The sequence below is a fragment of the Peromyscus californicus genome, unplaced genomic scaffold (genome assembly GCF_007827085.1).
Source record: "Peromyscus californicus insignis strain IS unplaced genomic scaffold, ASM782708v3 Scaffold_9__1_contigs__length_137607984, whole genome shotgun sequence".
NCBI lineage: Eukaryota > Metazoa > Chordata > Mammalia > Rodentia > Cricetidae > Peromyscus > Peromyscus californicus.
The window spans coordinates 135,866,448-135,881,502 of record NW_026294617.1 but is presented as its reverse complement, the minus strand read 5'-3'; the positions used below and the strand labels follow the sequence as shown (position 1 = coordinate 135,881,502).

At 41.4% G+C, this 15,055-nt stretch overlaps 1 protein-coding gene across 14 annotated transcripts in view; it reads left to right on the top strand.

Annotated features, from left to right (window-relative positions):
• Positions 1-15,055, top strand: part of Lrrc7 (leucine rich repeat containing 7) — a 477,706-nt gene that overhangs the window by 416,774 nt on the left and 45,877 nt on the right. For all 14 annotated transcript variants that reach the window (XM_052730896.1, XM_052730897.1, XM_052730901.1 and 11 more), the window contains one exon: positions 7,789-8,010. In XM_052730896.1, coding sequence (XP_052586856.1) covers positions 7,789-8,010 — 222 coding nt within the window. The remainder of the gene's footprint in view (positions 1-7,788; positions 8,011-15,055) is intronic.

Genomic DNA, 15,055 nt, shown 5'->3' with positions numbered 1-15,055 from the left:
AGGGTGAACAGCCTATTTTTTGGCCATATCATATTCTGAGAGCTGTCTGCTCGTTACATTGGTCCCTTCATTGACTTGGTTGTTTGATTTCTTGTGATTTATGTCTTTCATGTGTTCTTTAAGTATTCTAGTTATTCTGTCATGTGTATAGCTGGTGGAGTTTGTTTCTCATTCTCTAGCCTCTCTTCACTCATTTGTTTCCTTTGCTGTGTAGAATACTTTTAATTTCATTTTTCTATTGTTAGTGTTATTTTCTGAGCCACTGGAGTCATTTTCAGAAAGTCCTTGCCTATGCCCAGCACCTCCAAGTGTTTAGTGTTAAAGCTCTTTGCTTCGAGGATTTTCTCTACTGTCACTGAAAGGAGCTGTTCATGTCTCTGTCTAGCAGGTGAATTTGGTGTTATGACTCTCCCTCTTATCTGTGCTTTAGCTGTATCCCACAGAGCTTCATATATCATATTTTCATGTACAGTATTTAATGTACTGTTTTACTTGCTATAGGCTTCCTCACTGGGCCTGGACTATTCAGAAATGGGTTGTATACAGTGCTTGGATAGTGTCCTTCCATCCTTCTTTACCGTCATATAATTAAATGAATTGTGGTTGGAGACCATCTTCTGTGTGACTTCAGCCAACTTGTTGAGAGTTGTTTTCAGTTCAGGTCACCTGGACAGATTCCTATAGTAAACTGAGGGGAATTCTAGACATGACAATTAGAAATGGTTGGTGGAGAGTAATGTTGGGTTCCTCTGCATTTTTATATTCTTGATCATTTTCAGTTCAGTTTTTCTACCAGTTATTCATAAATGGATATTACAATCATCTAGTTCTCTTCTAGTTCAATAGTTTTGCCATATCTGTACCTCTGTGGTCTGACTATATATAAGACTGCTACAATTTTTTGATGAACTAAACTTTCACAGTATAAAATTCCAATCTGTCTCTGGTAAATTGCTTTGTTCTGACATCTTTTTTTATTCAGTCCCAGACAGCCACTTTTGTTTTCATTTAATTAATATATGCACAGTGTGATCTCATTGTAAGTGAAACCACAAGAGTCTGTAAAAAGAGTGTCAAGGATTTAGTAAGATATAAAAGGGGAAAAATACACTCATGGATACAGAACCAAGTAAACAGCAGTCATTGACCTCCATTCTGTCCGGGAGGGAATGGATCTGGCCATCTGGTCTCCGAACACCCCAAGAGAGAAATGACCATGTGCATCTTCTCAGATTTAAAGCAATCACATAACCCACCAAGAGGCTATGCATGCCCTAAGGCTGGTACTCCAAAGCAATTGACGGAATGAATACCCACAACACTTCATAGACCTGGTTTTCCTGCCTGTATCATTACATTTAAAGTAAGAATCGAGGGGCTGAGGAAATGGGTCAGCTGATAAAGTCTTGCCACACACAAGCCTGAGGATATGAGCTCAAATCTCCAGAACCCAAATGAAAAGCTAGAAGCAACAGTGCATGGTTGCAGTCCTGGTGCTCAGAGGGCACATAGAACCGGATCCCTGGGTCCTGCTGGTCAGTCATGCTGAATCAGTAAACTCCAGGAAGAGAGTGTTTCAAAAATTAAAGTGGAAAGCAACTGAGAAACACTCCCAGTGCCGACCTCTGGCCTTCACATGCACATGCACACAAGTGTACCCACATATGCATATTCACAAACATAAATACACCCATGTACCACACATACACACAAAAAAAGCAGTCAATTAAGAAATGATGCATCAAAAATTTAATTTCATTTGCTTTTTTAACTTTTGTTGTGGATTTTGTTGCTTCTATGGTTCTTTTTCCTGTTTCCTATGAATTATTTGAACATCTCTTAGAGTTTTATTTTCATTTATTAATTATATTTTTATAATTTATTTTTATAATTATAATTATATTTTATAATTATATTTTTAGTGTGACCCTGTACTTAGTTTTTGTAGTGCTGCTCCTGAAGTGCACACACATACACACACACACACACACACACACACACACACACACAAACACACACACCAGCTTATAAATCTACTGGTGTCAGGAGTTTGTGGCTGAAACAAAGTATATGGACATGACCTCCCAACCTCTTCATGCTCTCATCTGCTTGTGTAAAAACTCCTCTGCATCTATCCTGTGTGAGTCTGCATGTAGACACATCAGATTGTGTCCTAATTTTGTTTTGATCACAAAAGAAATTTTGAAAATTTAAGGAAAGGAAAGTTGATTTATCAGCTGGCAGATCTTTTGGCAATGTTTTTCTTCCTTCTTAATTCTACAAGGTTTTTCTTTTCCTGTTTTCTTCCTGCTGGCAAGCTGCCTTACGAAGCTATTTAGAGAGAGTTCTTGGAACAACAAATTCCTCTCATGTCCTTCATCTGAGACTGTCTTGATTTCCTGGTCGTTGCTGAAGAATACCTGGACAGTTAGAGGATTAGGGACTAACAGCTCATTCTTTCCAGCACTTGAAAATCATATAATTTCCTTCTGTCACTCGTGGCTTCTGGTGAGACATCTGCTGACATTCAAATTGTTTTTCCTTTATAGAGAAGATGTCATCTTTTTCTCTCATAGCTTTGAAGGTTTTGTTTGCCTTAGCTTTTAGTCATCAAATTAGGCTGTGTCTGCACATGGCACTTTGTTTTTCTCTGGTTCCTGAACCTGTTAAGTCTTGTCAGTTACCAAATTTCCAGGTTTGTGAGGATTATTTTTTAAGATTTATTTTATTTTTAATTATGTGTGTGTGCAGTGCCTATCGAGACCAGAAGAGGGTGTCAGATCCTCTGGAGCTGTAGTAACAGGTGGTTGTGAGCACCTGATATGGGTGCTGGGAAATAAACTCTGTCCTCTGCAAAGGCAGAGTGGTCTTGGCTGCTTGGCCATCTCCCCAAACCTAGGGCATTATTTCTTCTGGTAGCATTTTAGCTGCACATTCTTTCTGCCGTTGTTCTGATGATATGATTACTAAAACACTGTGTAGTCCACAGATTTTTTTAGACTTTTCTCATATTTTTCCTGTGTGTTTTCTCTCTGTTACTCAGACTAAGTGATTTCTGTTGTCCTAATGTCCAGCTCTCTGTGGTCTTTTGCTAAGATTCTCCACATGCTTGCACACACTGTGTAAGGCCTGCACATGTTCGTGAATGTGGATGTGTGTGAATGCCAGAGGACGCTGTCTTTTACCTTTTGTTTTTGAGACAGGGTCTCTTAATGTCCTGGTACTCACCTGGAAATCCAGGGATGACCCTGTCCCCACCTATTCAGTGCTGAAATTGCAAGCATATACTGCCATACACATACTTCACCATGCACTGCTCTTTAAACATGGGTTCTAGGGATTGAATTCAGCTCCTTGTGTTTGTAAGGCAAGCACTTTATTGATTGAGGTATCTCTCCATCCCAATTTGGCCTTTCTGTTTTAGCTAGCTTCCTCTAATTCCATTTCAGTTGAGGAAGGATTTGGTGTGACTTGTAATCCAGGGGAGATAGAAAGAAGGGCTTTGGGGATGGAGAGATGGCTCAGTGGTTAAGAGCACTCACTGTTCTTCCAGAGGACCCAGGATCAATTCCCAGCATCTGCATGGTAGCTCACAACCATCTATAACTCTAATCCCAGGGGATCTGATGGTACATAGACATACATGCAGGCAGAACACTCATTCACATAAAATAAAAATAAATAAATCCCAACAAAAGTAATATTTAAAAAGAAAGATTTCCTTTTGGCCTTCATTGAAATCCCAAACAAAAGATCCTTGATGTTACTAGGTTGAGATGGAGACTCCAACTCCTCACTGATTTCCTCTGATGCTCTGGTACAGTTGCCTCACTATCACAGGGTCAGATGAAAGTCTGGCTCTACGAGGCCTTCTCTAACATCCCGTTAGAAAGGCAGAAGTCTTACTGTGCCTGGGTGGGAGGGGCCATTGAGTGCTAGTCATGGGAGTGCTGTGGCACCCTACTTGGCCTCTGGATATTGGAGTCCGGGGCATCATACTTTACAGCCATGTGGCAATGCTCTGCCACATCCCGAGAGAGAAGAGTCTAGTCTCTACTTGGCCTTTACAGGCATTGTTAAGCTGAGGCTATGGCTTGCTCTATGATATTCAGCTTCAGTAAAAAAGTCACTATCTAAAAGGATTCTATCTACATAGGTCCTGTATCAGTCCCTGATTCTTTACTGAACAGAATTTTTGGGTTTTCTTGTGGGCTGATTTTTGTTGGTATTGTGTTGTCTGTGTTAGTTTGCTGTTTTAGACTGACCATTGATTCAGCTCCATGTTTCTCATATGATTCAAAGAGCTCACCATCACACTGTAATTTTGTCCCTTCTAAAATTCTAATTTTTAGTCATCTTGTATGTGATAACATATAATGTCCAAAGATGTTTATTATATTTAACTTTGGGATGAGTAAAAGTAAATGAAGTCCATCTGCAAGGAAGCCAGCGTACAACCAGCTGAGCTTTTGAAACCTAATTTGCTTTTTAAAATGGAAGGGCACCGTGTAAAGGGGCGTGGTGGAACCAGGTATTGGTTGTTTTACTAAATTATAAAAACTTTGGTTATTTAAATGCAAAGGAACTCCTTGGAATAAGTTACTAAGTGCTCCTCTGGGAATGAGTCTATAGATGAACTCTCTTGGACTTAAGTGTCGAGCATTAGTCATGCTCTTTTGAACACCCTAAGTGCCACAAGCTGTCATCCATTTAAGTTGTGTTTGATTTTTCCAAGCAAACTCCAGTTGTTCAAGAGCCAAGATGGACAGTGAGAGACACAGGCCCACCTGGGCATCCCAGTGTATGTCCGGCCTCCTGCTCAGGTCTGGAGGAGCACTGTGAGCCAAACCACCTCAGTGGTGACAGAGACATTTCTTTGATGTTGTATAAACCTTCTAAACACTGAACAGTTTCCCATAATAAGCCCAATTAGCTTCAGGCTGAATTTTGGGTGAGTTATAGAATTTAGTATCAAATTAGCATTTCTCTGTTTTGAGTGTAAATATTTTCTTGAGTTCTGTAGATATTAGAGCTTTTTTCCCCTATAAATTTTGACAGTTTGTTTCAGGGTCAACTTGAAAGTACCATACTCCAACTCTGTTATGGAATATGTATGGTTTTCTCCAGCCTCCTCTTGAAAGCTCCAAAAACACCAAATCCTCTGTTTCTTTTTGTCATTCCAAACATGTCACAGTGTCTTTTCAGAAACCTTTGTGTTTGCATCCCCCATACAGTAAGAGGCGGTGTACACATGGCTTACTCCCCGCCCCCTTGAACAAACCCAACCGCTGACATTCTTGTTCCCATTGGCGTATTGTACTTCATCGTCAGTGTCCTCGTCACCCTCAGGAAGCTTTTGTGCTGTTCACAAAGCCCTCTTCCCATCCTTCTGAACCACAACCATCCCACTAAGTGTCTTGTCATTTGTGTTTGTTTAATTTTACAGAATTGGGTGTTTGTTCTTTGCCTTCTGCAGCCGTCAGTCATTGCTCTCCACAGCCCGCAGCCCAGGAGAGTGGATGGGCAGGCAGAATCACTTGCACAGTGATTGCTTGCTCCCTTCATGCTCACCATCTGAAAACACAAGCTTTATTAACTCATAGCAAGGGAAAGACTACTAAATACAACAGCACCATCCTGTTTGCTTACCTGTCAACTTGAAGTCCAAAGCAGAGCACCTAAGACAACCCACAGGCCTGACCCACTGAGTGGGAAATACAAGGGCTGCTAAGGAACTGACTGTGAAGACCAGCCAGAGCCTGGGAGTCCTCTGCACAGTTCCTTTTCTGTTCTCAGTAGAACTACGAATGGGGACCAGGCTGCAGTATAATACCATAATCAAGAGGATGACCTTTGATAGACAACTTTGTCAAATGCTGATTTGACAGTTCCCCAGTTCTGTGAATTACTTGGGAATATTGTATACTATTGCCCACCTTAGTGTCCTCTTCAGTAAAATAGGGTAATAATAATAATCACCTCTTAATGTTGTTGTGAAAACAAAGGAGGTAATGCATGTGAGATGCCTTGGGACATGCTTCAACACCACGTTTGGATGACAGCTATTGTCTACTAAATGCATGTACTGTGCCTCTCACTGAGAAGAGTAAGTGGGATATGCTGCATGTCCTCAAAAATTCAAAAGTAGGGGCAGGGTAGATGACTCGGTTAGTAGAGTACCTGCTGTATACACAGGGGGACCTGGGTTCAAATCTCCAGCACCCAGAAAAAAAATCAAGATATGAGGGATAATTGTAAGCCCAGACTGGGGGAATAGAGGCTGACAGTTCCTGGAACTCATTGCACACAAACATGCATACATACACCACATTGAAAACAATTCAAACATCTATATAATCCTGGCCTGTCAGAAGAAAAATACACCAGAAAAACGTAAGTCTAAAGTTAGAGTTCTGCAGAATGGAGAGGCTGTTTCAACTTTGGACAGAGTCTGTTCCAAATAAGTCAGCAGTGTAACTTTCAAGCAGGCATTATTGGTTTTCTCATGCAGATTATATAGGAAGGTGCTGAAGCAGCCAAATATCTTACAGTGGAGGTGGGAACCAGGTAGGAATCAGAAATCAACCCCGCTCTGCCCCCTCTGACCTCGAGAGATCATTCTGTCTGACACGTAACTGACGATGCCAAGTGATTCATGAGAGGACTCAGAACATAACCCTGGGTTCACAAGGGCTTCCATCTACCAAACAAGAGAATGGGAAAACTTGTAGCAGCAGAGAAGAGCTGAACTTGCCATAAGGACTTCCAGTCTTCTAGACTGGCAGGAAAGTGACAAGGTTTCTGGAAGTTTTCAAGAAGAGAGATGAGTCTGAGGAATAAGCATTGGCCTTTGAGATTATCACACATGTGGGTAACTGCACCTTGCCCCGGTACAGGCTAAAACCCCCACAACTTTCCCTCTAATTCCCCATGACTGAAACATTTTTGATCTTCATGAAGTTAGAAAATGGTTCACAATGCCAAGACAGCTAATTAGACATCTAATATATAATCTGAAGGTTGTTTATTTTGCATTCATATTGCCAATTAATAGAGTATTTTCTTCTTAAATTACCTCTTGTTTGGAATCCAGCAAAATATTTCCCTCTAGATGATGTTCTTTCTTCACTATGAGTTTCTTTATTTTCCATACTCTTTAAGAACTTTAAAACAAAGGAGTGTGCATAGCTCATTCTAAATGCCCTTCCTGTCCCCACAGATGGCAGCTGCTTACAGGCATTTATCACATGATTGACTTTTAATGCTCTTGAGCTAATAATGTAACAAATTAATAGCATTTATTATTTTCTCCTGAACCAGCTCACTGTGCACCTGTGTCATAGAACTTAAGCAATTCTACTGTTTTGCCTTAGGAAGAGGGATTATTGTCCCCCGATGCTAAAGAGCTTACATATTTCTCTAGGTTATTTTTCAACATAAAATGTCATCTAGCACTACCCTTTATTTTTAAGTTTTGAATTCTTTTTCTTTGAGATTCTTTTCAGATGAATTTTGTTGCCTTAAAATCAGGAATAAAATAATCTCCAGCAAACCACCAGATGACTGCACCGGTGTCAACGTCTCCACCAGCCCCATGAGTGTACCCCTACCTTTCCTTTGTTATCCTTCCCAGCCTGGCTGGAGAGCCCACATGGGGATCTCTCACCCATGGGGTATCTTCTTCCAGCCTGGGCTGGGAGCCCATATGAGGGCCTCTTCCCATGGGGCAGCATGGTGCTTTCTGCTTTACTCACAGGGAACTTGGCCTGACAATTCTGCTCTCTACAGGCAGGTAGCCACATTCAGACCCTGATGGGGTCACAGAGTCTTCAACACCGAAGCCGGGAGCAGCAGCCATATGAGGGGAACATCAACAAAGTGACCATCCAGCAGTTTCAGTCGCCATTGCCCATCCAGATCCCTTCATCACAGGCCACCCGGGGACCTCAGCCTGGACGGTGCTTAATTCAAACGAAAGGACAGAGGAGTATGGATGGCTATCCTGAGCAGGTAAGGAGAGCTCTTGTAACAGTCAGTGGACATTCAGGAAGTTAAAACAACTCAATGCTGCACACTGGTCCTTGGCTCACAATGCTCTTCATAGGAATTGGGTCATTGCTGCCAGTGGTTAGGGGCAAATGACACATTGGTAAAATGCCTTTTTGCAAGCAAAATACAATGGTTTTCCAGTCCTGTCCTTCCTTCCCACTGCCCATCCCAATTCAACTCTTCAGCACTAGTTTTGAGTGTTATAAAGAACCTCTGTGGATGGAGTGTATTGACTAAGGCGAATGGAGAGTATGAAAGGTGAGCTATTATCCCATCTTCATTTGCAGAAACACATTTTTAGCCCTATTTTCTGGTTGTTGAATAGTACAGAGTATAGAAAACCCTAAAGAATTATTGGAAGAGAAATTTTTAAATGTTCCAAAAGCTACTGATTAATGCAATGTAGCAAAATCATAATAATGACTATTGTTCTCCTGTCCTGACTAGAATTGGGACTTGCTCTCCACTGTAGAATGTTCTCCTTCCTTGAGACCAGAGAAGATTTCATCTGATGGAAGCTTGGGGAGGATACAACACAATCTAATGCATACAAAATTAATACTTCATTTTTCAGATTATTAGGCAAAACTCCATGGCATTATTCACCCATCACATGGTTTATGAAGGGTCCGTGCTGTTATTATTTATCCAATGCTTTACATGGTAGCCAACCATCTCTTCTACACACCAGCCAAGATTACCTTCTTTCTCCAGCTTTTTCTATTATGTTTCTCAGGCCATTTATCATGGGGATCCTAGATGCTTCAAACTTTGTCTCATTCTTACATCTGACCTGTATCAATCACTCTCAGAATCATAGATGCTCAAGATAATTCTCTTTCCCTTTCCCTAATCCAGGCCACATGTTGGACTTAACATGTAACAAGCCAGGCAGGCTCCTGTAGTCAGATAATGATGTACAGCTACTGACTTTCCAGAAGTCTAAAAAATTGATGAGGTTTAAATAGTGCTCTAACAAAGGCTGTATTCATATCTGACTCCTCAAGAAAAACCATCCTCAACCCAGTTCTCTGATTCAGGTGCTCCTGCTAGTAACCTACATGGGTTTTTGTTTTGTTTGTTTTGTTTTTCCCCTTTTCTCCCCAAATCACTGCCTTATTACCACATGAACTTAGTTCACAATATTGTAATTGCTTCATAGAAAGAATCTACAGTAGCTTTTGACTGTTTTGATCCATAGCTTTGATAAACCTGATGCCATTGGAGAGGTAGTGTTAATGGACTTAAATCCAATCCTTTTGACTTCTTGGTGTTTTGCCTTGGTCTTGGATTGAAATGGCTCAGAATGCTAAGGCCAAAGCTGCAGTGACAATAATGCCCTCAAAGCCTTTAAACAACTTGACCTCATTCCAAAACACACTCCTCTGCCCCGATTACAATCCCAAGAGCTCTGCTGACCATGTTTGCAGTACATTATCCTGATGGCCTTTATTGCTCTGTGCTGGGCAACACAAATGGCTTGCCACATGACTACCTCCTCCCAGCCCCACCTGAGGTGATACTCCATCAAAAAGTGGACATTACAGGGTTAATTAAACCACAAGACTGGCAAGTACCCCAAAGCAGTGTGTGCCACACCTGATCAGCTGCTAGATGTACTCTGGACATGATTATTTCTACTTTGCTTCTCTGCTATTTTGCCTTCCCTAACCTCTGCTCTTCCTCATGAAGCTCTGTCATTCAGAAAAGATCACCAAACCAGGGGCTTAGATTCTGAAGTTCTTTTTTTACTGTAATGAGCCATGTGACCCTGGCCAAGTCATTCACTCCTTCTAAGGTTGTTTCTTTCTTTAAAATGGAAACAATACCACCTGTCAACAACTTTTGGTTGGTGAAGACTGGGAGATAGCTCAGTCAGGAAAGTGCTTGCTGTGGAAGCATGAACACCTGAGTTCTAGCAACAGAGCCCAAATGAAAATTAGATGTGGTTGTACACTGTCTTAGTTAAGGTTATATCTATTGCTGTGAAGAGACACCATGACCACTCTTATAAGGGAAAACATTTAATTGAGGTGGCAGCTTACAGTTTCAGAGGTTCAATCCATTATCATCATGGTGGAACATGATGGCATGCAGACAAACATGGTGCTGAAGAAGTAGCTGAGAGTTCTATATCTTGCAGGCAACAGGAAGTGGACTGTGACACTGGGTGGTGTCCTGAGCATAGGAAATCTCAAAGCCCACCTCCACGGTGGCACACTTCCTCCAACAAGGCCATACTCACTCCAACAAAGCCACATCTTTGGGAGCCATTTTCTTTCAGACCACCACATATATTCTTGTGATACCAGAGCAGGGGAGGAGGATTTCAGTGGATCCATAGTGCTCACTGGCTAATCAAGACTACTCAGTGAGTTCCAGGTCAATAGGAAACCCTAAGGAACTACAATGAAGATTAACTAACTCCTTGCTGCTATGTGCATGTGCACACTTATGCATGCACCCTGCATGCATGCATGATTCCTCCTACATATTCAGATATACCTTCCAAAAGTTGGGTGAGAGTTAGATGATACAGTCCTGTGCAGGCAAAGATAGGGCTTCTCTGAGAGGGTAGAAATAGAAAACAGAAGGAATGAGAATAAAAGTTTTTAAGAATTAAAATGTTTTAAAGAAGATAATGGTTATCAATCCTAACCTCATTAGTTTACAAAAGAGAGAAGAAGCCAGAATGTTGGGTCCTGCCCAACCTGTTGAACAGTCCTGAAAAGGTGAGTGAGGACTGAGAAATAATAGATAGGAAAAATAGAGACGTAGACGTAAAAGAAAAAGACAGAGACACAGGATAGCTTTGGGAGGGTTCTGAGTTAACACCACAACATCCCTGAGTTTATTTCTCATGGCCTTTTTATACCCAAAGCAAGGGGGGCAAAAGACCTCCCCCTCTCAAGGACATCATGGTTCAAGGAACAAACAAGAATAAACACCTCCTTAATTCTCAAGATATCTGGTAACCACACCTTTGGTCAAACATCCTGTTAGGCAGCCTAAGAGAGCAAAGATAAGCTTGAACTCTTTGACTTTGACTCAAGATGGAATCAAGGCACAAACTGGGGTCACTGTGGGCTCCCACACCAGAACTAGACACTGTTATGCTTGTGTGAAACTCCACAGCATTTAAATGTCCTCAGTATTTGTTGTTCTTATCTCCTGTCCTCCCCACCACAATACTGTATATCAGGTGTTCTTAGTCTCATCTGCACATTTCAATCTTGTCTGGAGCGCTTCAGAAAACACTGACACCTTGCCTCCTTCCCAGGTCAACTCATTTCGCTCATCTACCTGTGACCAAGGTAATGGGAATTTTGTGAATGCCTCATTGATTCTACATAGTACAGCCAAAGTTGAGAGTCACTGCCTGAGGTATTCTGTAGCCCAACATACTCCCAGCTGGGCAATGTACTGGTGTCATCACTATGTAGAAGTCACACAAACTGAATATTTTTTTAAATAAACTGATAGTATCTTTTATCTTTCTTTATGCACATTTGTAATCCAATGCATAATGTGTTTACACATGTAGAACATAGAGATACCCAAGAAGTACAGTTCAATTCACAGTTTTGTGATCCAGGTTACCAGCATCTGTCTTATTGAATAAGACTAAGAGAAATAAAGTGCCTTGACTATGACAACCTAGCAGCTTAGAAGCCAACTGGAATCGGGACCTGGTTTTGTGAGTTTTTGTATTCCATGTTGTGACCTGAGGCACAATAACCCAGAATACAGTCTTCTTTATCCAACTTCATCCTCCCAATACCCAAACTCTAAAAACCACTGTTCTGTGTTCATGTTAACTTTTTTAGAGCCTCAATATATGAAAGAGAGCATGCTGTGCTCATCTTCCTGTCTCTGGCTTATTTCACTTAAGATAGGGTTGTCCAGTTCCATCCACCTTCCTGAAAATGCCATGGTTTCATTCTGCAGAGTCCAGTAGCATTCCACTGTGTAATTCTGAGTCTCCTATTTTCTTTTCTGTCCATCCAGACACAGCTCTGTGGTAAACATGGATGTGCAGGCTTCTCTTTGGTGTGATGAGTATACTTCCTCTGGCTACATTTCAAGAAGCTAAATCAGAGGCCAGCTAAATCAGAGGACAGAAACTTTACTCTGTAATGTAATAAGTTATATCCCCACACATAGCTCAAGAGCGCCTCCTTTCTACCACCATTTATTAGTTTGTTGTTGTTTATAACCACCATTCTTATGAGAGTGAGATAGTATTTCTTTGCAGCTTTTGAAAAGTAGTATGTAGTTTAACAGACTTTTCAAGCCTTTCTTCTTTTTTTTTAAACATTTTATTTATTTTTTTATTTTTTTTATTTTTTTTAAAGATTTATTTATTATGTATACAGTGTTCTGCCTGCACATATCCCTGCAGGCCAGAAGAGGGCACTAGATCTCATTTCAGATAGTTGTGAGCCACCATGTGGTTGCTGGGAATTGAACTCAGGACCTTTGGAAGAACAAGCAGTGCTCTTAACCTCTGAGCCATCTCTCCAGCCCCAAGCCTTTCTTCTTATATCATTCAACATGATATAACTTTCTTCACCCAGCCCAACAGCTGTAAACCTCCCCTGAAGTCTCACATGCACTTCCAGCAGCTGATAACAGAGCAGCCAAGGGAAAGAAAAGTCTGAGATCACTCTCTCTCTGCCACTGCTTCCTGGGCTCCATATATCATGAAATCATTTTTCCAGGATAGTTCACAACCTTCCATCCTGAGATGACTATACCTCTTCTCCTGATGGATTGCATCCAGCCTTTTTATCTACACATCCCCTCAATGACAGCATTCCGTCCCACGTTTCTCAACTCTCTATCCTGGCCCTCCCTCCTGCACTCCAGTTGTCTGAACACACTGACTGAGCTCTGTCTTCCTTCATTCTCCACCTAGGTTTTCCAAGTTCTTGATAAACATGGCCAAAAGAGCTGTTAACTTTCTGCCCTGGCCCTTTCTCTCACATCCCTGTCTACATCTAGACTTCCACATCCCATCATTCTTCTATGACTAAACATGTCTGATTCCCCTTTCTCACAGCCCACCTCCAATCCAAAACACTTCTATCAGGAGCATAGTAACATCCTAAATTTCACACCTTCCTCACCACCCACACACCCCCACAAATACTAAATACTCTCTTTCCACTGTACCTCACTCTGATCTCTCCTTGCTGCCTAAGTTATCAAAATGAAATCCATGCCATGCCACTCCTCTACTTAGAATGATTTTTGGCTTCATTGATGCCTGAGTAAGATTTTTACAGGATAGTTTAATTTCTCCATGGGTCTAGCCCATGCTCACACAATTACAGGATAGTCTAATGTCCCTGTGGGTCTAGCCCCTGCTCACATTGCCTTCTCTGCCTTACAAAGCTGTCTTTCAGTCATGATGATCTTGCTGTTTTTGACTACATTGTACATATAATTTATACCCTACAAACTGGAGTATTTAAAGTACACAAGTTGTATATTAATACTTTACAGTTGGGTGTCCACCATTGTAGTGATTTTAGAGCCTTCCTACCCTGCCACCCTGGACGATCACTCGACTGCCTCCTGTTTCTAGGTAGAGCTGCCTCTTGCTGACAGCTCAGCCCCCTTGACGCCTTCTGCGACCCGGGAGCAGGTTTCTCTAAGACCCGCTGTTCTAATTTCAGTGAGATCAACACAGACCAGAAGTGTGCAGTCAAGCAGCATGCAGGAGGCAGGCCGAGTCTCACAGCCCTGCTGCTGACCGAGCTGACACTGTGCTTTAGACAGACATTTCGTTTCATCTCTTAAGAGAAAATTGAAATACTGATTTTCAGTAAATAAGTTATTTATTAACTTCTGGACCTTTTACAAAATCATTGCGTCCCAGTTCCTTTCAGCCTCTTTTGCCTGTGAGGTTCCCTCTCTCCTCTTCGGGCCTCAGCAAGCAGGTGAAACCCCTCACCACAAGAGAAGTCCTCCCTCCCACGGTTTTTAGGAGACTCCAGACCCCTATTGATCTGACACACGTGGCATTCTGGGAATAGCCAAACTGTAGATCACAGCTGAAGTCTGTTTGTCAGGTTTATGAAACAAGTATCAACTTTACTGTTTCTGTTGTCTAAAGTGCACTGAGACAGCACTTCCCAGGCCTGGCACTGCTGTTTTCCTTAGTTTTTCAGCACATTCTAGATTTTCAGTACTATAAATGAAATGTAATCCCTTCCTTGAAGAAGGATGACTGGAAACTACTTGGAAATTTTCTACATAAAGGACAACTCTCCCTATAGTTCCCAGTTCTAGAGTAACCTAAAGGAAGCCAGTAACCACACCTTTGCACTGTTTGTGTAAAGTTTCCACAAGAAATAGAACCAGATTTGTTGTTGTACAGATACATGAGTGTGCCCATGTGTGCATTCATGAGTGTGTATGTGTGAGTGTGCATGTGTGAGTGTGTGTGTGTCCACATCCTTCGTTATACACAGTTCTGGGGTCTCACTAGCACTTTTTCATGTAAGAATATAGTATGCCTGGAGTGTTTTCCTGTCCATAAGCCCACTTCCCCTTTTTTCATCTTGCCATGACCCTCTTCTTTCCTTAGATCAGTGGTTCTCAGTCATCCCAGTGCTGCGACCTTTAACACAGTTTCTCATGTTGTGGTGACCCTCAACCTTAAAATTATTTTGTTGCTACTTCATAACTGTAATTTTGCTACTCTTATGAATCATAATATATATATCTGTGTTTTCTGATGGTCTTAGGTGACCTCTGTGATAGTCAATTGACCCTAAAAAGGTCACAACCCACAGGTTAAGAACCTCTGCCTTAGATGGTTCTGCTTCTACCTCCATGTCATATGTACATACATGACTTAATGTGTTTATATAAAATCTAGGACCCACAAATGAGAGAAAATGTGCTATTAGTTGTTTTAGACTGACTTAATTTGCTTAATTTGACATTTGAAAATGCATGTATCTGTGAGCAAAGACAAAAGGAGAGATTTTAATTA